This window comes from Grus americana, chromosome 3 (genome assembly GCF_028858705.1).
Source record: "Grus americana isolate bGruAme1 chromosome 3, bGruAme1.mat, whole genome shotgun sequence".
NCBI classification, from domain to species: Eukaryota; Metazoa; Chordata; class Aves; order Gruiformes; family Gruidae; genus Grus; species Grus americana.
Genome location: NC_072854.1, coordinates 24,187,166 through 24,211,033, shown reverse-complemented (window position 1 = coordinate 24,211,033; position 23,868 = coordinate 24,187,166). Strand labels below are relative to the sequence as shown.

The following is a 23,868-nucleotide window of genomic DNA, read 5'->3' as shown; positions in this document are numbered from 1 at the left end:
CTTGGTTCTGGTTCTAATTAGTGTGTTTTTCTGTACTATTACAAGCTCTTCCTTAATGGCATTGAGTCTTTATAGGCTCAACTACATGTGATTAACTCCTGACTAACAGCATTTTCTGTCATGAAATTAATAGTTAAATCTTAAATTGTAGGCTGCCTAATACATTCTTCTAGAGGCAATATTCCAGCTTGCTCAGCAAGGTTTTGCATTCCCTTTAAAGGAAAACAATTTCTCCAGTAAAGGCAACTCACACAGTTCATTTTTATGTAATACTCCTTACTTATAAAGAGACTCTGGGGTGACTCATTCCTGAATACTGACTGTTTCGAGGAAGCACAGTGTTTTAATCTACATATTAAAAAACACATGGTTTTAAAACTTTAAAAAGTCCATAACATAATCTACTCAAATAAAAAGATGGTGGGAAAAAAATTATTACAAGGTACTTATTATTTATTGATTTTTTTTTCTAATGTGAAAAGTTGCTAACATTGATATGTTCAATTTTTAAGTGATTAGGATATATAAACTAAGCTCACTGTACTGAGCTTCTAATTGACTTAGGTTCCCTCTTCCATCTACCTCCTTTTCTGCATTCTAGAAACAGATTTTGGACTTTTGTTCTTTAAATATGAACACCTTGACTGTGCTTATTTTTCTTCAGATAGCACAAATTCTCTCTTTTGCCTCTAAGATCCCAGATTGCACTAGCCATTTCTGTTGATAACCTTTCTCCTTTGGTAATTCTAAGCTTAATATTATTAAGCACAAGTAACTTGCTCAGCAGCATTTAGAACATGTAGGAAATTGTATTGTCGATTCAAGATACTCATAATCTAAGAAGAACTTCTGGAAGTATTGTGTTTCAGTGTATTCACCATTCCTCTGACATACTCTGACAGAAAATGCCAGTGGTTTACAATTGAGCAATTTTAATACCTGCTTTATTTTTCTTCATACAAACTATATATTACTTTTGATAGCTGACTTTTTTCTTTTCTAGCCCCACACCTATTGCCCTTGATATTTAGTTATCTTGTCTTCCAGAACATCTCTGGATTTTCCTACTTCTTTTGATATTGTAATTCTGGATTTCACTCTCTTCCTCTTAGTCAGTATGCAATTGCTGAAACGGAACTTAAAAATAATTCTTCACTACTCCAAAATGTTTCTCTTTCCTTCTCCTTTGTTCCCTGTTAGAAATGTTTTCATTTCAGTAAGTCAAACGTTAAATAAATCTTTACCTGATCTGCTTGGATGACAAGACTTATTGTGATGTCTGACTGTCATGCTCCTTGATATACTTCTGTTATGCAATTTTGAAACCATTTGCCACTTTCAGTCAAATTTCACAGTTCCTAGATATATTTGAAAAGCAATATTAGTAACATGGATGGAAGAGTCCTGAAATAGTGCCCTTATTCAGAGGAACAGTGCAGCATTGCTCCATAGATCAGTTTGGCTTGCTGGCTACCCAGTTGGCATATTCCTTGTGACAACTCATTTTAATACACACTGTGTCTTGCCTAACTGCTATTTATGGGATATAGATGTTGGAGGAAGATAAAATATGAGAGGCTGGCATGGGTGTCACATTCAAAATCTTATGGGCGAAAGGAAGCATATCATATATAGAAAGCTAAGAATTTATTTTTAGTCCAGTTAATGCTTACACAGTTAAATTGTCCAAGTCAGAACAAAATCATAAGCAATGCAGTTGAAACTGTTATGCAAAAACTTCCTCCTGTCTACCCCATTTCTGTTGTATTATGTTCACTCTCCCAGTGCTCTTACGGAGTGTGACATTGACAGCTTCTGTCTTTTTATGTAGAACGGAAGAGGCAGCCATAGGAATCCCGAGCTCTTTGCTGGGTAAGATATGATGTCGATGATAGGGATTTCTTACTCTTCGGTCTTGGCTTCCACTTGGACTACTTTCTACATGATTTTTTTACCACAGTCTGCTTCTTTCATACTGGTTCCCAGCCAAACTTTGAAAGTTCCTTTCCCCAGCTTCAATTACTATAACGTACTGTTGTCTGTTAAGCAGTAACTGCCAGGGCTTTACAGGCCTTTAGCATACATGGGATTTGCAGAGCATAACCTAAAACATGGTAGGTAATAATCACTTGACTGCTAGGAATTGTTAAAAGGAGCTAAAACCAGCTCAGGCCAAGGCAAGTCCAGACATATTGCCGATCTCTGAGATCTTGTACTGTCAGGTGCATAAATGGCATAAAGTCTATGGCATTTTACTGTGACAGAAAATGTAATCTATTGTGTTTCAAGGGTTTGAAGATGCTGCAAATAAGGTAAGGTAATCAAGAAAAGACTGAATCATTGTGTTGTCTGCTTATAAGAAAGTAGTGTCCAGATGTTGGTAAATCCTAGTCTGATTTTTTAAAATGTTCTTAAGTTTACATTAAAATGGATTTAAGATTAAATTTGTCCTTTTACTGAATGGTACTAAGCTTGGTTCGATTCAAAGACTGCTTTTTCATGACAGAAAAAAAGTGCCATTTCTACTAACTAGAGTATAACAAGTAATGGCATTAAGGTAGCAGACTTCTTTTTGCAAAGTAGATGCCTTTTTATAAAGATACCAATCTAAAAATAAAGGGAGATTGCTAATAGGTATGCTTATTCAAGCAAATTTCCATGTCATAAAAAAATGAAGATCTTAGCATTTTATGAAGGATAAGGCTTTTTGATAACGTCTCATCTCAGGGGGAAGAAAAGAATGTGAATATTGTATAGTGAATGATAGAATTAATAATGCTATTTCTCATTTTTTCTACTGACTTTCTGACGACGGAAAAATACTTATGAGATTGAACCTTAATATAGCCTGGGATTGTTCTCTGGGCACATTATTTTGGGGAGGAAGAAAAGTGTATGCACATTGAGAACAGTAAAATGTTTGCTTCCCATGCTTGCAAGGAGCTAGTGCTGCATCTTAAGTACTATTCTGTGAAGTCTCACAGCACAGGGTTTGAATATATAACCTGAATCGCTTAGGTACTCTGTATTTCTGAATATAGCAAAAAGTTTGTCTCCTTACCAGAACCCTAGGGAAGATGCAGCTCTGAGCACCATTGCCGGTCAGCTCCTTGTTTTACGCTCTGATGTTTTCATGTTTAGTTATCAATTCAGCTTTGCAATTGCACTACATAAGGAACAGTGGGGATTCCATCGTGTTCATGACTGAGTTACTGAATTTGTGTGTGCTGTGAAACCTTTTGTTTCACTTGTGGCAAGAAGGAAGTTCATACTGATTACCTTTATTATATATTATTTTTATTTATTTCTAAGATAATGAGAGGACTTTAAAAGTGCTTGATTTTTAAAATAGCAAAATTTAAGTTTAATTACACTTTTTCTGTTATTGAAATAAATATTGTACTGTTTGTTTCAAAAAACAGAAGCATTGAGAAAGGATGTCTCTTTGTTATCACTGCTGTGGTTTTGCCACCTAAAAAAGCAGCAAAGACAGGAAGCAACCGGAAATACTTAGAAGAACATTTCTAAATTGCATTTGACTGGTAATCTTGAGTTTCTGAGACTCTCTATCTGTCAGATCTCAGTATCTGAGTTGTAAACAGCCTGTGCACACTAGGTCTGAGGGGAGGAAGAACTGTCAGAGAAGTTTGGCAAGCCAAGTTGGCTAATTACAGGCTCAGGATACTCTGCATATAGCTGGAATGACTGGAGATATATACTAGATCAGAAGAAATAAATGGCTTTTATGGCCTCTGAGAGATTCATAACAGAATTTAGTACACAGAAGAATACGTTTAGTCTAACTGTTGGTGAGACATATTTGTGGTTTTTAATCCCTTGCTACATTATGACTGTTACCTCAGTCACTTAATATTTCTGGAACATCTTTTTTTCCACACAGTTTTCCCTTTAGGACTATGGCTTCTTTAAGGGAAGCAGATAAAATATTTTCTTTACGTTATTTTTACTGGGGGAATCATAGTTCCTATTACTAGAAGTCTAAGCATTTTTAGTCTGTTGTGAATTTTAATGTAGCAGCATAAAGCTGAGGTAAGAATCTTACCTTGTTGTACTTGGAAAGCAAGGTATTCCAGAAAGCACAGAAACATGTTCTAATTGCACTCCCTTTCTTCCACAAGCACAATAATAAACATACACATGATTTGAACATGTTAAATCTGATGATCTTTATCTAGCAAAAGGACAATTATGATGGAGCTTCTCAGTCATAGTAATCCTGGAAGGAAAAAGGGATTGTTGAAAAACTACTATATTTCTAAAATGATTTCAGATTAAGTCCTAAGGGGTGAATAATAATGGAAATAAAATAAGATCTTTGGGGGGGGGGCTCATAGCAAATGATTTTCTAACTTGTGACAAAATTAAGCCATTTTTCGTGACTCTAATCCTGAGTCATTTCATCCGGAAAAATTACGTTCTTTGGTGCCTAAGGCAATAAAGTGAAGCTCCAGATTGCCAGTCCTATCCTGGGCTGCAGTAAATCATATACTGGGCTTCCATAAAAAGAAGTGTAGCCAGCAGGTCAAGGGAAATGAATTTTCCCTTCTACTTCTCTCTTGTGAGGCCCCACCTGGAGTACAGCATCCAGCTCTGGCGCTCCCAGCACAAGACAGGCATGGAGCTGTTAGAGAGGGTCCAGAGGAGGGCCACAAAAATAATCAGAAGGCTGGAACATCTCTCCTACGAAGAAAGGCTGAGAGACTTGCAGTTGTTCAGCCTGAAAAAGAGAAGGCTCCAGGGAGACCTTATTGTGGCATTTCAATACGTAAAGGAGGCTTGTAAGAAAGATGTAGAGAGACTTTTTACCAAGGCCTTTAGTGACAAGACAACGGGCAACAGTTTTAAACCAAAAGAGGGGAGATTTAGATTGGACATAAGGAAGAAATATTTCAAGATGAGGGTGGTGAGACAGTGAAACAGGTTGCCGAGCAAAGTTGTGGATGCCTTATCCCTGGAAGTGTTCACACTCAGGTTGGACAGGGCTTTAAGCAACCTGATCTAGTGAAATATGTCAATGCTCATGGCAGGAGCATTGGAATGAGACAATCTTTAAAAGTCCCTTCCAAGCCAAGCCAACCCATGCTATTATACTCTAGTCTACTCTAGTCTGAGAAATGGATTTTGTTCTTGAGTCTGTATTTATACACAGCATGATACTGGAGGAATGTACAATAAGACTAAATGAAAGTTTTAAGTAGGCTTAATTGTGAGCTTTCCTAACATTTGAGTTTTTGCATGCTCAACTCTCTGCTAATACAATTTTTCTGTAAAGTAATTATTTCTGTGTTGAAGTGTTATAGATGTATCACACTTGCAAAGGCAGTAAGTCACCTTCTTAAGGTAAGAAGGCAAATACATTTAAATCATAAAAACAAGATAGCAGAAGATTAATTATATTTCTTTTGTGATTTACAGTCTTTTCTTGCCAGTGGAAAATATATTGCACAAAGAAATGCCAAATTGTCAATACGAGATAATTTTAAAATTCAAGTATTTGACTGCTGCCAGCATTGGAATTAAATCTTTTTCTCAAATTTCCTTTACATTGGGCTTCATTTCAGTCTCTCCAGAGTTTTTTTCTTCTGTGAAATCGCATATCGTTTTTTAAAGCTCAATACCAAACAAGTCTTTGGGCATGACACTCATAAAAAAGCTTTCTTTCGTGAGGTGTGACATCAGGATTTGTGAGTAATATTTGATAGTGATGACTGAATAATGAATTGTTCTGTTCAATCAGGTATAGTTGTTGCATATATCAAAAGAACAGAGAAGAATATAATTCATATTTACATTAAAACTATAAAACATATTCCCTTAGTGGCCTATAAATCATGATATCATAGTCAGATGGATCACCTGACTTATAGTTACTCCAGTAATTTATGAGTCATTCATAGGGTTTATACCAAAAGTCACATGCATCTTCATATTTTACACCTTTAAAAAAAAAAAATACAAACCTGTGCTCAGCTCATTTGCAAGTGCTTTCACCCCTGACTGACTGACCATCAAATTTATGATAATCTGCTTTAGGCAAAGATTCTATTCTTACTAAAAAAAATACCAGAACAAACCCAAAAAGTTTTTTTACGTGTTTTATTTACCTTACAATAGGAGAAAAGCATATGTATCTCTGAATAAACACTAACTAGAATTTTAAAAGGTAGGCTTTATTTTTTCCATTAATAATCCAAAGAACTTCAAGGGTTGTTGTGCAAATTAGAGGGACAGAGAGACATTGATATTATTTCAGGATTTCCTCTTTCACCTGAGCTGTTCCTGTGTTTTCTTCTCATGTAGATCAGGGAGATAAGTTTTTTTTCTGAAATGAATTTTTAGGACTAACTTAAAAAATCAGAGACCATATTAAGCACCTTTAAAATGTAACCTATGAATACTGTATTGCAACAAAATAACGAGTAAGGAAGGATATAGTTCCTGTGTATTCATCTCCTCAAAAGGATGTACCATCAAAGTTGCAATACTTATCATCATTGTTCCAAAACACTGCCATTGTAACTATTGGGCAATGTGCTGCACCTTGTTGAATAAATCTGTGAGATCCTCTGACCCTCCAGAATAATCTTTCATTGTATTTTTAATATAATTTGCTAAGTAGCTTTTTATATAATGTAATATATTAGTCTTAATCTGTCCTGTACTCTTAAATAATATTTCTAGTACTGTATTTTGTATAAAGATGTTGATAATAATGTAATGATGATAATCCTATGATAATAATGATATTATCTGTAGTAGTACTTTATGAATAATGATAGTAGGAGTAATAATAGCATTAAAAATTAATAAGCCATTACTAGATTTAGCACAAAATTTTAAGGAACCATAATTAAGGTAGAATAAAGCTTTTTGTATTTTCTTTCCGGTAGCAATTAATTCCGATTGTTAAGTTTTCATTTTCTTTTCTTATTTTTTTTGTTATTTGGAGGAAGGGAAGTCTGATTTATTAGAGGATTTCAGAATATTTCTGGTACCTCCACATCTCTTCCAGCTTTGTAATGTTACAAACACTGGATTCTGGATTCACTGAATGAATTAGGGAAAAGAAGGCAGCTTTCTTAAAATACATCTTCTATTTATTCCATAGCATGACTGTAATCAGCAATGACTTAAAAAGCTCATTACAGTAGCTGTACTTCAGTGAAGCAATTAATTGCAAACTTCACTTTAAGTAAGCACTTAACACTCCTAAGTTATATGTTTAGCTTAATCTTGCCGAAATGTCTTGTTTAAATAATCTAATTGATAATAATAAGTATACACCTCTAGGATGAACATGTCCATATTGTCATGATTAGCTTGGAAAAAATAACAAAATACTTTTTTCAAGATTATAAAGTACACTGGTATTACTGCTTTTATTTGGACTTTCTTATCTTCTGACAGAAGTATTTCATAACTGTAAATGGAATGCTTAGAGAAAGCAGGGCATTCATTTTCTCAATAATTACTTCTTAAATGACAGATACTTGCTATCTAATCTATGTGAAGTTGTTTGTGAATTACTCTACATAACATTTTTATAAAAATGTCCTTCGTTTTTGCTTCCTGTGGAACTACTTATCATTTAAATATTCTAAGGTAATATATCTTCAATATGGAAATGTAGTTTTAAATCATCTTTATATCTTAGGTAAAAGTAATTAATGAAAGCTCCCTCAGAATTTTCATCAAACTATTTTGTATGAATTAAATATGTTTAACTGAATAGTATTTTGAGGTCTTTGAAAACATAAACCTCAACATTAAATATGATGAATCATTAATGCAATTTTTTGTATGGAGATATATCTAGAAGGAACTTTTTCCTTGGTAGACCTCTGTCATTTTTCTAGATCTTTCTGATGCTCTCTGACTTTATAGTCTTTCATTAATTCTTTTTTTTTTTGTTAAGTGATTTTTTTTTTTGCATAGTTTAATACACATTAAAAAATCCAATGGATTGTGAAAATTTTGCGTTTCCTAAAATTTTAATGAATTAATGACTTTGTAATACCTTACTACAATACTTACTATAGTGTTTAAATGTGAAAACATATTTAAATGTGTGAAAACACATTTAAACAATTGCTGTGATTAGTTATGTGCTGATTTATTGTTGAAGTCATTGGACAATTTTATTGATGCAGTAATGAACAAACTGGAATATTGCCAGTCAAATAAATATAAGGCACTGTAGTAATATATATGCTTATCCTCAATTTGAAATGTTTGTTTAGTTACATGGTGCTCATAGTGCTGCAAAACTCCTTTTTTTGTTGTGCTGCAGTTGCATCTAGTCCTAGCTGGTGACACAGAGAATGTTATAAACATATATGAATGTTATCAGAAAAAAGTTGTCTCACGTTCTTATGCCACCATTAATTGTATGAGTATACTTGTATATTAATAAAACATATTTAAATTTTGGAAATTGCACTATGTGCATGGTCATTCAATGGATATGCACTTTTTATAAATACAGTTTTATTTCAGGCATCATGGACAAATTTATTTTCCTAAATACTTTTACTGTTTCTTACTTGAAAGAGTTGCATTGTTTCTTATATGTCGGGATAGGAAAAAGTTATTTGAAAAATTCTGTGATAATTTTTAATCTTGAACCACCTATTAAATTTGGTCAATTAAATTATTAATATCACTGTGTGCAGCTTTTGGATTCAATATTGCTGCATTCAGAACAATATTTCAGACTTAGCATATTAAATTAAAACTGAGTATAAATAAAGTTTATGAAAATGTTTGATGTACTCATGAAATTATGTCACTTAGTGACATACTCACTAAGTTTATCCATCTTATTTATTAAATAATTCTGTGTAACTCAGTTAAAAAATGTTATCCTATTATAAAGCTATTACTTCTCAGAACTTAGACACTAGGTCTGAGCCTAGAAATATATTTAAAAATAAAGATGTAATTTATATAATATCCTGATTTGAAACTTCAACATTAACTACTGAAACAGAATATTCCATCTTCATGCCCTGCGCTCAATGCTTTCTTGACTTTCCTCTCTAAATTCCTCATGTAGGTGGCAATTCATTCTATTCCAGATTTTGATCTTTCCTGTGCTTTGTGTCTAGAGCTAATTTTTTCATTCCTTTATCAAGGTCTGGATGGTCAAAATGGATGATTTATTTCTTGTTATATGTTAATCACTCTATTACTGGAGTTTGGCATTCCAATGTTTACCTATTATGGAATATATTTCAGAATTTATATTAATGTTTACTTCCCATGTTGAGTGCTGACTAAGCAATAAAAAGTAGTTCTGTTCTCTTCCAGCTTACGAGTTACAGAACTGCCCTGATCCTCCTCCTTTTTTGAATGGTTATATAGTCAACTCCGATTACAGCGTGGGTCAGTCAGTATCATTTGAATGCTATCCCGGATATGTTTTGAGGGGTCAACCTGTTCTCACATGCCAACATGGAATCAACAGGAATTGGAACTATCATTTCCCCAGATGTGAAGGTAACTTTCTGCTGGTACCTTTGCTTCAGAACTCACAATATTTTCTGATTTTTGTTTACTTGTTTGTGTGTGTGTGTGTATAACAGCTTTTGCTCAAGAACTGCACCTTTATCCCAATCTGTAATGTAAGCGGCTAAAGTCAATATAGTGTATGTTTTTATAAATCATAAATATTTCATGAACCATGTTCCTCAGCAGTGATTTATTGTTCCTGTTAATATCTGTCAGTTGTATTGATTATGAGAACTCATGATACTGTCAGAAATTATCTTAAGCTCCATGTGATTTTTTTTTTTTCTGATTTGGGGGTGAGGGGGGCAGTGCACAATGTAACATATAAAATTTTCCATTGCAAAGCTTTTATTTGGACTTTCATCTAAAAAATACAAGTGCAGAAACAAAATTTCTTTAGCCCTTTAGAGCCTTTGATAAAGTCTCGTATAGGATATTATGACAAAATATGGTAGCCATTGTGTAGAACAGAAGTGATGTCATAGATAATCAACCAGCTAAGAAGATGTAAAATAGATTGAAATAAATTATTTCCATCATAACAAGAGGCTAATGGTGCTACAGGTTTTCATTGCAGAATGTATGTTCTGTATATGTGACACTGATCTTGAAAGATGGGACAGATGCTTCTCTACACAAACCACCCAATAGCTTTTATGTTAGTGAAACCAGAAAAGGCTGTGAGGAATTAAAGCCATAAAAAAAACTGTGAAAGAAGGATCAGTCATTCTGCTTCAGGACAGACGGCTAGAGGCTAGAAACAAATTTTCCAGTGGAACAGGTTAACATAGTGTTTTCTACTTTGGATTCTTTTATGCATACTTATTAGACATCGAGAGTTGAATATTGCAAAAGCAAAAACTACTCCAGAGAAACTAAAGGTTTGCTTCAGCACTGCAATTCCTTGCTTCACAAATGAAGATTTTAGTAATACGAATAATAATTTCAAATTATTTTCTTATTATTTCTTTATGTTGTCATTTAAATCCAGTGTTACAAGAATCCATAAAATTTAAGTTCTATTTCCCTAATAGTTAATGCAAATTACCATAAATTGATCAGAAATCTAGTATAATAAATATTTAGGGAAGGTTGAAAGTATTGCATATTCCTTGGAATGCAAAGGGTTTACAAGGAAGAAATAAAGTTTAAAATTAATTTTCTGGGTGAAGGTTTTCACAGATACGAATCTTTGTCCATTTGAGACCTGTTTAAAGCATAAAAACAATTACAAGCCCCCAATTCTTTTATTATTATTACTATTATTATTAATATCATTATTATCTTTTAAAATTTTAATTTAAACCATATTTTATCACATTATTGCATAGACATTATAGAAGTCTGACAGGCTTCAGGAGTAAAACATGAACGTGCCCTACTCGCCAAAGGAAGAAGACAATAACTGGACAGAACATTTGGCTTTGGGAATGAGAAAGGCCATGTCCCCTGACTTCAACAGTTCAGTTAAGATGTACTGCATATTTGAACAAATGAGAATATTGAGTTTTGTTTTATTTTCAAATTGAAGAACAGTTTTGTTGCCAGGCACTTACACTGTTTTACATTTTTGACAATATAGAAGTAAAAGTACTAAAATTATATTTCCAGTATTGAATAGCATTAGAAAATTTCTAGCATATGAGACAACGTGTAAGTTCTGTACAATCAATGGGTACATTTACTGTCAAATGGCTATCAAGATGTGTCTGCTGTCTTTCATTTTTTCTTAGTTTTTAATCTGTGCATCAGAACAGCTGGAAGACACTTTACACATTTTGCAACAATTTATATTTGAATTTAAGTAAGAAGGAATGCATGGAAATAATTTAAAACTTTTTTTGACTATTAATTTATCTTTTAGGGAGAAGAATAATTAAAAGAAATAGCAACATAACCGATTAATATAATTGTTAAATAATTATATTATTTTAGGAGACTATAGTTGGAAATGTGTTGTGAAACACCTTCTGAGCCTTATGCAACTGCATTCATCCACACTGCAATAGGCAATATAGGCTTCTTTTATAAAACTATGCCTCCCAAAGGAATAAGAGTGGAGAGGCATGAGAAAATGTAGTTCTTTGTGAGAGTAGGGCTAATGCTTTCCTTAGAGACATACAATGTGGTAATTCATCTCATCTTTGTCAAAGTGGTTGGTATAATTCATAATTGTTTTTTTCTTTTTTTTTTTAATGTATTTTTTTTTCCCCAACTCTTTTACCACTGGCATGTTTAGATTAAAGATGTGAACCATCATCTCCCATATCTTTTAACTAAAAGAGTCTGTAACATTCCTTTCAAGTTACATATCTAATCTTACAGAATCATAGAATCATTTAAGTTGGAAAAGACCTTTAAGATCATTGAATCCGACCATAAACCTAACACTGCCAAATCTTGCTCTGAAAGATTCTATTCAGGCCACCTATCTCTTTCTCTTGTTTATTATAGCTAACTTCTGTACTTATTTTAGAGAATTCATTCAGCCTAAAACATGGTCTTAGTACTCCAGTACTTTTTGTACTCACGTTCTCGTGAGTACTTAGTACTCGTGTACTTTTTTCCCAAGGGTGCTGTCTTTAAGTGCCTCCTGAATTAGATTGTAAATGAAAGGGAGGATTGAAGATTTTGGTTTTGCACTTAAATGTTTTACAAGTCCTATTCTAGGTATATAAGACCTTATATTGAACATGATCTGTAGGTCCATGTCATTTTTTAATTAAAAATTGTGGCACTTTACAAAATATTTTTCAATGTATATCACATGAATTAATAAGAAGTAATTAATTTTGAGTTCCAAAAAAAAATCAAAGAGGAAGAAATACTAAAGAAGATATTTTTATTCAAAGGAGACCGAGTAATGGATTCAACTTTATCAATGTTTTGAAAGAAAATACAAGGTTATTCATTATAAAATTGCAGTATAAACAAATATTAAATATTTTTCTTCTCATTAAACATATGGTAAATTTTTACAATATCCTTTAAAGAGTGATATAAAAGTGTAAACGATGATGACAGAATATTATTAACATATGTTCTATATACAATACAATGCTAGGGTGAAAAGAACAGTTATAGTTACAAGCAGAATATCAAGTAAGCATAGGGACTATCTTGTCTGGATATAATGATGCCACTTTCAAAAAAATGTGGGGAAAAAAATCTGAAGACCATATGGAATATATGGAATAATTACTTGATAAAGTAATTTCTGTGCAGTCTTTATATAACAGATATGAATATGACTTGCTCTACTAAATGATAATATTAGTGTATTTTGTCCTTTTAAGTCTTGCTGCCTGATGATACAGGTTTTTAAAACTCATTATGATATCTTCTGCTGGTTAGCTACAATATGCCATATTATCTCACATAAGAATAGAGAAAGAAAATTCTTTAAAGGACATAAAAAGATAAGAGAATATATATTTTTGCTCTCTTCCCATTAAGGTTGACCTACACTTTTTGCACTCTTATAATAAAGACATTTAAGATACCAAATCCATATTCTCCCTATATCCTTTTAGCTTACTAATTAAAATGAATTTTAACAAACATTAATTTCAGATATGGAATTTGAAATGTTTATCAGTGGGAAAACACTTTGTTTTGCATATGTTCTTAGAAATCTAGATTCTTAGATTTCTAGATTTTATTATCTGTTCTCTTTGAAAATTGTTTTGACACTCACTGTATTTTGTAGTGATTCATTAAATGCTATTGTAGTATTAGCATTAGACATTTTTCTAGCTATATTTCATTCTTTTTATTACTATTTTTTATTATTAAACTTTTGGCATTTGGGGTAAACCTACTGATATCTTAATAAGATAAACATGGAGCAATTAATATGATGTTTTACACCATGTGTTTTTAGGATCCTTTTTATAGTGGTAAATCAGAAATGAGAAGAATAAAGTGTATAAATTAAAGTTAAACTGAGAGGATAGATAAGAAAGCCAACCTCTATGTCATTCACCTTTGCTTTGAGAAGTAATCTTCTATCTCCTCACTTGACAAGAAACGGAATCAATTTCACAACTCATTCTGTTTTGTTATCATGGCCTGTAATAAAGCTTTTTTAATTTTTTTTTTTTTTATGTCATGAAATTAAAGGCTTTCCTTCATGTTTAATAGGCTGCTTCATGTTTAATAATGCTCTGTGGGATTTCTCTGGGTTTGGAACATATGGAGAAGTTAATTTCTCTTCCTGAATCAAAGCAACAGAAGAAGCTACCCCAAGCGTCTTCGCTAGCTGGCATTACAGCACTTCAGCATTAACACTTCAGTAGGAACCTTCCAAAGCCTGTGAAATTTGCCAAGCAGAATCTTTAACACTGTTTTTAGAATTCTTTAGAAACCTAAGCCTCTAACTTCAAAGTTCAACACTTTTTGTTTTTGTATAAATTATACAGCTCTTCCTTTCTGCCTTTCTTCCTTATTCTAGGTTAAGCTTTTTGAGTCAGATGCCTTAGCATGATTTTGGTTCCCTCCACAGCAGTTTTGTGGTAATGTATCTGCAGTGACCACTTGTCCCTCTTTTCTCACTAATTAAGCTTTGAATGATATGAGGTCTGCATTAGTAGTACAGATTCTTATAGTACAAATTACCATTTTCTATGTTTTTTTAGATGAAGTGAAAGTAAAGAAATATTTGTTCTGTTTGAATTAACATGCAGGAAGAAAAAACAATACTTAGTTTATAATGACATGAAGATAAAGTAATTCTTTTTCTTCTCTGTCCCCCCAGACAGTTTTAATTCAGATTCAGTAGTTTTATTTTCATTTCCTAAATCAAAGAAGACATTCCTCTGTTCTCTGTTACTGATGTATGTCTGTAATTCAGAATGTACATTTGTCCTGGTTCCTTTGCATGTGAACCCTATCTTCCAAGCCTACCCACAGGCATCTACATTGCACAGCTCCACACAGCTGAGGCCTGAATGCATGTATCTCCATTGTGTGCAGTTGTGTACAGTTATAGCTATGATTTCTGACTAAAAAGCAAGTTTCTTAGTGTTTTGGCTGAGCGTGCAGTTTTCTCAGTCTCCCAGGTATCACACTACTTGCTTTGTACCAAATTCATTTCTGTACATTAAAGCTCAGTCTAGCACTGCCAAAAGAATTATTATGATGTATAAATATTTTTGCAGTAAGGAAAACAAATGGTTATAAGGTCCTTGATTGTTGGAATTTGGCAGTGGGTCTGAGAGGGAAATCAATGGAAGAATTAAATCACATTTCTAGCTGTGCCCAGTATTCTTAGAAGTTCAAATCAAAACCTTTCTACAGAAGATTGTATGTACTTCGGAAAGCTGAGGGAAATAAGGGGTCTAGTAGTGGCTCACAAAATAAAGTTGACACTGCTTCAGAGGACAAGGTTGGGTTGTCTGTGCAGTTGTCCCATGGAGATCTGACAATGAATATGTCACCCATAAATAATTCATAAAAAAAAGTTTATGAATATTTGTGTGTAAATGTGGAAAATAGGTTTGTGATTCCAGAATATCGAAGATAGCTGGTCTTTCTGTTTGTTCCTTTCAAGTAATAAAATCATCGTGACAATATCTCTGCTATTGTTATCTTTAGGTGTTCTTGCTTTTCCACTATTGACAAAATATATTGGTAAGAATTTGTTACATCCAAGTTATTAAATAGGTTGCCTGAATCCTCACCAGTCTGTTACACTCAAAATATTGGTCTGGACAAAAGGAGCATGCCATAGATGCAAGGCCAAGGCTTTAGTGTTTAAGAAAATCTTAACAGTCTAATCAAAGAATTATTGTTAGCCCAGTTGCAGTGATACTAATATTTAAAATTAGTTGATGCTAGAATGATATACAGACAAACATCTAATATCTACCCCTTTCTCTGATGTACATTCACTTTTCCAGTGCGTATATGGTCTTAAGGTCAATGGTCTCAGTCCGGGAGAAAGGCTACAAGACATTCATTCTATGCAGAAAACCTCTTTGTTATCACTATCTTTTATTCATAATCACATATATATATTAAATATTATGTTACATCACACGGTTGTACAAAGCGCTAAGGTTTTACTTGTTAAGAGTTTTTTATCCTTTCCATATCTTTTCTATACTCCCTGATTTCATTGGATTCAGAGTAGTAACAGAGAAATTCAATCTTCTCATATGGACTAAGAGAAATATCAAAGTGAATGTCTCTCAAAAATATGAAGTAGCGTATGTTGTTTGTCTACTGGAATTAAAAATTTCCCCACTTCTGTGTTCTGTATAATCATAGTTTGATATGTTTAGCCACCTGATGTACTGTTACCAATTTTTCATATATTAGTATTTCCTAGTGAGACCAAAGATATCCAATTTAATTAATTGCAAAAAAACCTGGGACCTAGGGGAAGATAACAACAGTTAGACTAGGTGGCTCTTGGCAGTGCTATTTTTTATAAATATTTGAACCTAGGAAGACAGGGGGTGATGTCAAATTCCTAGAAGCCCTACACTGATAGAATTTCTCCAGGGTAGTTGTAGAGTTCCTTCCATTTATGCTAAAGAAAAGTTGTGAGTATATGGTCTGGTTTTGTTTGGTTTTTTTGCCTGGTGAGTAATATCAGGGTCATCAGAAGAAAAAGCTGGTAAATGATAGTATTGTGGCTAGAAGCTTGCCCTTCTAACTATCATCTCACTGATATCCGTGTTAGTCTTGTGAAAACAAATCTCGGGGGTTATCTGATCATATGAGAGAAAATGAGTGTGCTTGTAATGTTTAGCAAAACTGCAGGTGCTTGCTAACAGCAGAATGAATTAAAAAACCCCTGCCCTGTCCCAGAAAAAGAGCATTTTGCATATATTTTTTTATACTGAATTGTTAAAAATTTGAAACTTTCTGAGATTTCGTGGGCAATTTTTTCTTTAATTGTAAGGCTGGTGGTTGCCATCTAGAGCACTGTGGCTAGAACATTAGAACTTCTGTGGTGTATGGCTGTCTAGCACCCACTAGGTCATGCAGTTGTCTATCTTAAGCTACTAAACCAAGCCTCTGGTCTACACAGTTCTATTCCCATTCAGAAGACAGATTTGTTGACTTTATGCTCTGTGATGAAAGGATGACATGGTGTTGTGGTTTAACCCGGCAGGCAGCTAAATACCACACAGCCGTTCTCTCACTCCCCTCACAGTGAGATATGTGAGAGAATGGTAAAAAAAAAAAGAAAAAAAAAACCGATAAAACTCATGGGGTGAGGTAAAGACAGTTTAATAGGAGAGAAAAGGAAGAGGAAGAGAAAAAAAAAAAAAGAACAAACAAGTGATGCACAATGCAATTGCTTACCACCCGCTGACTGACGCCCGGCCAGTCCCCGAGCAGCGGTCCCAGCAAATTCCGCTCAGTTATACGCCAAACATGACATCATATGGTATGGAATATCCCTTTGGCCAGTTTGGGACAGCTGTCCTGGCTATGCCCCCTCCCAGCTTCTTGTGCATCTCCAGCCTTCTCAGTTGGTAGAGCATGAGAAGCTGAAAAATCCTTGACTTAATGTAAGCATTACTTAGCAACAACTAAAATATCAATGTGTTATCAAAATTATTCTCATACTAAATCCAAACCACAGCACTCTACCAGCTACTAGGAAAAAAAATAACTCTCACAGCCAAGAACAGCACACATGGATAAATTTCTTGTATCATCAGAATGAAAATGGGCATCCCCAAGTTCATAACTGACATTGTTGTCCCTGAGGTAGATGAGTTTAAATGAACTTTGACAATACAGGCTTCTCTGTACCATGAAATGATCCCTATACTCATAAGCCTTTTCATCCCCATATAGATTTCCACTGCTTCATTCTAGATCATGGTACCTGAAGTCAGCCATCCTTACTTCTCTAAGGCAAACAGTTACATCAAACAGGGCTTGATGTGTATATATATATATGCTGTGAACAGTTGTGGAAATTCATACAACAAAGGGGTTAGATAGTTATCAACCAGATTCTAGTATAGGCATGTTGGACGGAGAGATTCTGCATGTTGAGCGGAATGCACAGATTCAGAACTGTAGTCCGGCACTAGAGGACTGTCTGAACGGAGCAAAGATATGCATGTTTTTCGAAGCCATCCCCATTCTAAATCATATTCTCCACTGTGTAGCAGTGATTTAAGATATATTAAAGAGCTTAATCTGTATATGGGAGAAACTTAGATTAATTTCTGCTCACAAGATCATAGTATAAACTTGTCATTTAGTCATGCTCTTAGACTTTCTATTCGGCAATCAGGTTGTCCTAATGATATACCATAGCTGTCTTTGCACAACATATATAGCTGTCAATAAATGACTAACTAGGTTTGAACACCTTTGAGTGGATCTTTAAAAATGTTTACTGCCCTTCCATGCACAATGTTGTATCTGGAATTAGGTATGAATGGGCATGAGAGCACATAGCAATGTATTCATGCATTAGTAAATCAGCATGTGGTCTACTGTTAGGATGTGAAAGTTTAGAAGACTTTGTTATACGCTTCTCCATTTCAAATATCTGTTTTTCTTCATACCTATCATTCAAAGTTCAAGATAATAACTTCATTAATTTAGAGTGATTTGTTTATTCAAACTAAAGCTATTTTTTGTCTTGTGTGAAATATAGCCTGTTGTTTCTGTTTAATTTTCTGTCTCCTGTGATTTTTAAGGATCTTTGGAGAAAGCCCAGTATCAGCTGTGTGTATTGCTTATTCTATTAGAGTTTTGTTATCTGTGACACTTCTTTTTTTCTGAGACAATTTATTGATCTGTCATGGCTAACAATGATATAAGAGGAATTAGACTATCTGTACTGAGATACAATCAATCTGCATTCTTCATAGAGTATTAGAGAATAATGGAGGCAAAATAAAAAATGTATGCAACCATTGACAACAGTAATAAATCTGTCAAAATGTAATAAACTCCAAATATATTTAAGTATAAAAAATTACCAGAAAAATCTTATATCTTAACTAGAACTTAAAGGATTTTCCACTTGTTGTTATATTAGTGTCAGGAAGTATATTTCAATGTAGTAAGCATACTTGTCAAAGCAGTCTTTTAGCTGTAAACATGGAGTACTGTGGAGAGAACAGACTAGATTTCTGAGACCAGGCAATGTGAGCATGGCGTAAATGTAGGGCATTAGGGAACAGTAAAAAATGGGCTCAAGTCACATTTTCATCATAGAACCATCAGAGCTGATAGACATTGCCAGCTGCCCTTGGCCTGTACATGCAACCGGGAATCAGACAGATGGAACCAACCCTTCATTTTCCTTACCTTGAACCCTTTGTTGGGCATAAAGAGTTGCAGTTCAGGAGCGGGTGCTGATCTGTTCTAAGATGAGATGTGCTAAGTGCATCATACTAGCTAGTACTGATATGGGTGAAGGAAGTGAAGTGGTTAAAGCCTCCTTAACATGTCCTATAAATCCAGTGATTGTTGAAAGGATTCCTCCAAAAAGGGGTACTTGTCAACTAGCTAGATGATCCTTCTACCCCAATGGTATAGCAGCTTTAAACCATATGGGAAATGTGACATCCTTCTGCATTTCTCAGTCCTTCTTCCTTTTTCCCCTTTCCCTTTCCCTATTCCCTTTCCCCTTTCCCTTTTCCTTTTCCTCTTCCTCTTCCTTTTCTTTTCCATCACTTGTTGAAAGGTGAACAAGAAATGAAGAGAGTCTGAAGGAGAGTCATAGGAACCCTGACAATAATATAAGCCTTATGGTAAGAGCTAATGAGAAAAGTTCTAGAGCTAGATGGAGTGCCCACAGATGATCATGGAATCACAGAATCACAGAATGGTAGGGGTTGGAAGGGACCTCTGGAGACCATCTAGTCCCACCCTTCTGCTAAAGCTGGATCACCTAGAGCGGGTTGCACAGGATCATGTCCAGGCAATTTTGATTATCTCCAGAGGAGACTCCACAACCTCTCTGGGCAGCCTATTCCAGTGCTCATTACCCCCAAAGTGAAGAAGTTTTTCCTTATATGCAAATGGAACTGCCTGTGTTCCAGTTTATACCCATTGCCCCTTGTCCTGTTACTGGGCACCATTGAAAAGAGTCTGGCCCCATCCTCTTGACACCCGCCCACTTCTCTTCTCCAGACTGAACAGACCCAGCTCTCTCAGCCTTTCCTCATACAAGAGATGCTCCAGTCCCCTAATCATCCTCATAGCCCTCTGGTGGACTCTCTCCAGTAGTTCCCTGTCTTTCTTGGGCTGGGGAGCCCAGAACTGGACACAGTACTCTAGATGTGGCCTCACCAGGGCAGAGTACAGGAGGAGGAGAACCTCCCTCGACCTGCTGGCCATACTCTTCTTTATGCACCCCGGGACACCATTGGCCTTCTTGGCCACAAGGGCATATTGCTAGCTCATGGATAACTTCTTGTCCACTGGGACTCTCAGGTCCTTTTCTGCAGAGCTGCTTCCCAGCAGGTCAACCCCTAATCTGTACTGGTGCTTGGGGTTATTCCCTAGGTGCAGGACCCCACACTTGCCTTGGTTGAACTTCATTAGATTCCTCTCCATGCAACTCTCTAGTCTGTCCAGGTCTCGCTGAATGGCAATGCAGCCTTCTGGTGTATCGGCCACTCCTCCCAGTTTAGTATCATCAGCAAACTTGCTGAGGGTACACTCTGTCCCCTTGTCCAGTCATTGATGAATATGTTGAACAAGACCGGACCCAGTACTGACCCCTTGGGCACACCACTGGCTACAGGACTCCAACTAGACTCTGTGCCGCTTATCACAACCCTCTGAGCTCTGCCATTCAGCCAGTTCTCAACCCACTTCACTGTCCACTCATCCAACCCACACTTCCTAAGTTTACCTATGAGAATGTTATTGGAGACATTGTCAAAAGTCTTACTGAAGTCAAGGTAGATAACATCCACTGTTCTCCCCTCATCTACCTAGCCGGTCATGCCATCATAGAAGACTATTGGATTGGTCAAACATGATTTTCCCTTAGTGAATCCATCTTGCCCACTCCGGATAACCGCCTTTTCCTCCACATGCTTAGAGATGACATCCAGAATGAGCTGTTTCATCACTTTTCCAGGGATGGAAGTGAGGCCTGTAGTTTCCTGGGTCTTCTTTCTTGCCCTTTTTGAAGACTGGAGTGACATGGACTTTGCTCCAGTCCACAGACACCTCTCCTGTTCTCCATGACCTTTCAACAGTGACGGAGAATGGCTTGGTAATAACATCTGCCAGCTCCCTGAGCACTTGTGGGTGCATCCCATCAGGACCAATGGATTTGTGGATGTCACGTTTGCCTAGATGTTCTCTAACCCAATCATCCTTGACCAAGGGAAGGTCTTCCTTTTGTAAGACTTTCTCTCCTGCCTCCAGGGTCTGGGTTTCCTGAGGGCCGGCCTTAGCAGTAAAGGCGGAAGCAAAGAAGGCATTCAGTAACTCTGCCTTCTCTGTATCCTCCATCACCAGGGCACCCACCTCATTCAGCAGCAGGTCCACATTTTTCCTAGTCTTCCTTTTGCTGCTGATATACTTGAAAAAGCCCTTCTTGTAGTCCTTGACATCCCTTGCCAGATTTCATTCCAAGTGGGCCTTAGCCTTCCTCATAGCATCCCTGCATACTCTGGCAATGTTCCTATATTCCTCCCAAGTGGCCAGTCCCTTTTTCCACATTCTGTAAACTTCCTTCTTCCCTTTGAGTTTTCCAGTAGCTCCTTGCTCATCCATGCCAATCTCCTGCCTCCTTTGCTTGATTTCTTACTCATAGGGATGCACCAATCTTGAGCTAGGAGGAAGTGGTGCTTGAATATTGACCAGCTCTCTTGGACCCCCTTACCTTCTACAGCCCTAGCCCATGGGATTCTTCCAAGTATGTCTTTGAAGAGGCCAAATTTAGCTCTCCTGAAGTCCAGGGCTGTAATCCTACTTATTGTCCTGCTTCTTCCATGCAGAATCCTGAACTCCATGATCTCATAGAATCATAGAATCGTTTTGGCTGGAAAAGACCTTCATCAACCACCTTTTCATGGCATTGATTTGCCTACAGATTTCATTCAGCAAGTGTATGCTAATTTGTGTCTCTATCTTCATTTTACTTGTCATAAGCGCAATCAACATATAAACTGTAATTGAAGTACCATTAAACATGGCTAAAAAATGTCAGAAATAAAGTGTAATGTTATCTGGGGTAATGAATGAAAAATCAGTCTCTTTCTTCCCCCCCCCGAATTGTGTTCCGGTTCAGTTAGGGTCCAGTTGTATGGAAACATGCAAGCTTTGTTTGCTTGTTTATTTCTTTAATCTTGAATGCAAGCAAAAGGTGCCCCTTTTTAAATGTTTGCTAACTTAGTTTCAAGAATTCTGTATAAAAGGAATATTCCCAGTAGATTTTGATGGATTTTAAGAAATAAAATCTGAAAGACATCAGGATAAATTATTTTTTAGAAATATCAATACTTTCTGTCTCTGAGGAGCAACCAATGAAGGAAAAATGCTGTCTTTAAGACCTAGATTGTCTTGTCCTGTGGAACTTTTAGAATTTGGGAGCATTTTGATATTCCATTTGTAACATGAAAAAGTAATTTTCTTCTACTAATTTTTCATTTGTTTTCTTTTCAGCTCCTTGTGGCTATAATGTAACTGCTCAGAATGGTACAGTTTATTCCCCAGGATTTCCAGATGAATACCCAAATTCCAAGGACTGTACTTGGTTAATTATTGTACCTCCGGGCCATGGGATTTATATCAACTTTACCTTACTCCAGACTGAACCTGTGAATGACTACATTGCAGTTTGGTATGCAATTTTTCAAAACAAAAGTGATTTTTTTTCTGATTATCAAATTTCACTGTTCCAAGCTTTAGCTTTTGCTTAGTATCGCTCTTTATGTTGTCATGTGTGGTGAAGAACAGCATAAAACAAGTTCTATGATTATATGAAAAAAAAAAAATATATCACTGTCTGAACTCTTTAAGAATATTGTTCCAAAAGTACTTTGAAACTCAAACTCAGTTATCCATCAGATCTCCTCTGAGTGAGGCCACATGAGGTCAAAGTGATGTAATAATCTGAATTATGTTGAATTATGTGTTCCATGAACGTATGAGGCAATATATGTTAGTTGTGGCAAAACTTTCTGACATCTTCATGCATTAACTAATTTAGGCATTAAGATTTTCTTAAATTGCCTTAATATCTTAATACGGCTGATAGACATACTCTCTGTATTTCTCAGTCCAGGATTTCAGCCCTTATACCTCTATGTCTTTAAGCTTCATATGGTATGTTCCCCTTCTCTGAACTTGTATTTCCTACCCCCCAAACCCATCTCAACTTTGTGTCCCTCAGCTGGAGGAAGAGAACTTAGGGCTGTCTAAATTCTCGTATAAGAATTTGCTGCACTGAAGGGCAGGCATAGATGAACCTGAAGTTGTTACATATTTTCTCATCATGGCTGACCCTGGTCCTTACCCCACATAACGTACAAAGTGACTTTTCTCTCATATACGCTACAGATAGTTTGGCACAAGCACAGTTTGCACATAACGTAGGATATCACTTAGTCCTGTGTGAGTCAGCTGCTCCTGTCTTCTAGCTAGTCCACTATTCCTGTACCTATTGCTGTCTGGGGTGAGTTTTTTCCAGACAGCAATACTGAAGTCCATATAATATAGGGAAAATCCAGTCAGTTTATAGAGGTGCATAACTGTTTATGAACTGCCGTTTGGCTACCTCTGGTATTTGCATTACCTATAAATTCAAGTCTAAAATGCATCAGAAGTTCTCCTCTCTGGCATGTGAAATAATAAAAAAAAGCTTTCACTGGTAAAAATCTAACTGTATTAATGACTTCTCTTTTTGCCTTAGCAATTAAGTCCTAAAATTGTCTCAGCTTTTTGAACATGTTTGGCTGAAGTATGTGCTGAATTCCTGAATTTTTATATTCTTTCAATAAAGATTTTAAAGCAACTGTTTTACAGCTTATTTCTCTCTGTTCCCAATTGCCCGTGAATTACAAGCATGCCTTCTTTACAGTTATTTTCTGAGGTATCACTTATGGATAGCTCCTGAATTTGCTGGGAGGAGGCTGTTAAGTGTAATTTTGTTTAAGTAAGTCATTCATGTATATGTCATTCACTTCTGTTTGAAAAGTTAAATCTTAATATCAAAGCTGGTTTGGTGTGTCGTGTGTCGTCCGTTCCATCCCCCCCCCCCAGGAATCAGACTTTTAAAATGAAAACCTAAGTAGATTATCAAGTTCCTATTCAATATTTATTACTTTCACTCTTGTTTTCAAGGCAACAGCAAGAAGAAAATACATTTTTATGCCAAATCACCTA

The 23,868-nt window shown here is 35.6% G+C and overlaps 1 protein-coding gene across 1 annotated transcript in view; it reads left to right on the top strand.

Annotated features, from left to right (window-relative positions):
* CSMD1 (CUB and Sushi multiple domains 1) overlaps positions 1-23,868 on the top strand; it is a 1,238,533-nt gene that overhangs the window by 1,085,386 nt on the left and 129,279 nt on the right. The window contains exons 42-43 of the mRNA XM_054821261.1: positions 9,331-9,519; positions 22,147-22,324. Of these exons, the coding sequence (XP_054677236.1) occupies positions 9,331-9,519; positions 22,147-22,324 (367 nt within the window). The remainder of the gene's footprint in view (positions 1-9,330; positions 9,520-22,146; positions 22,325-23,868) is intronic.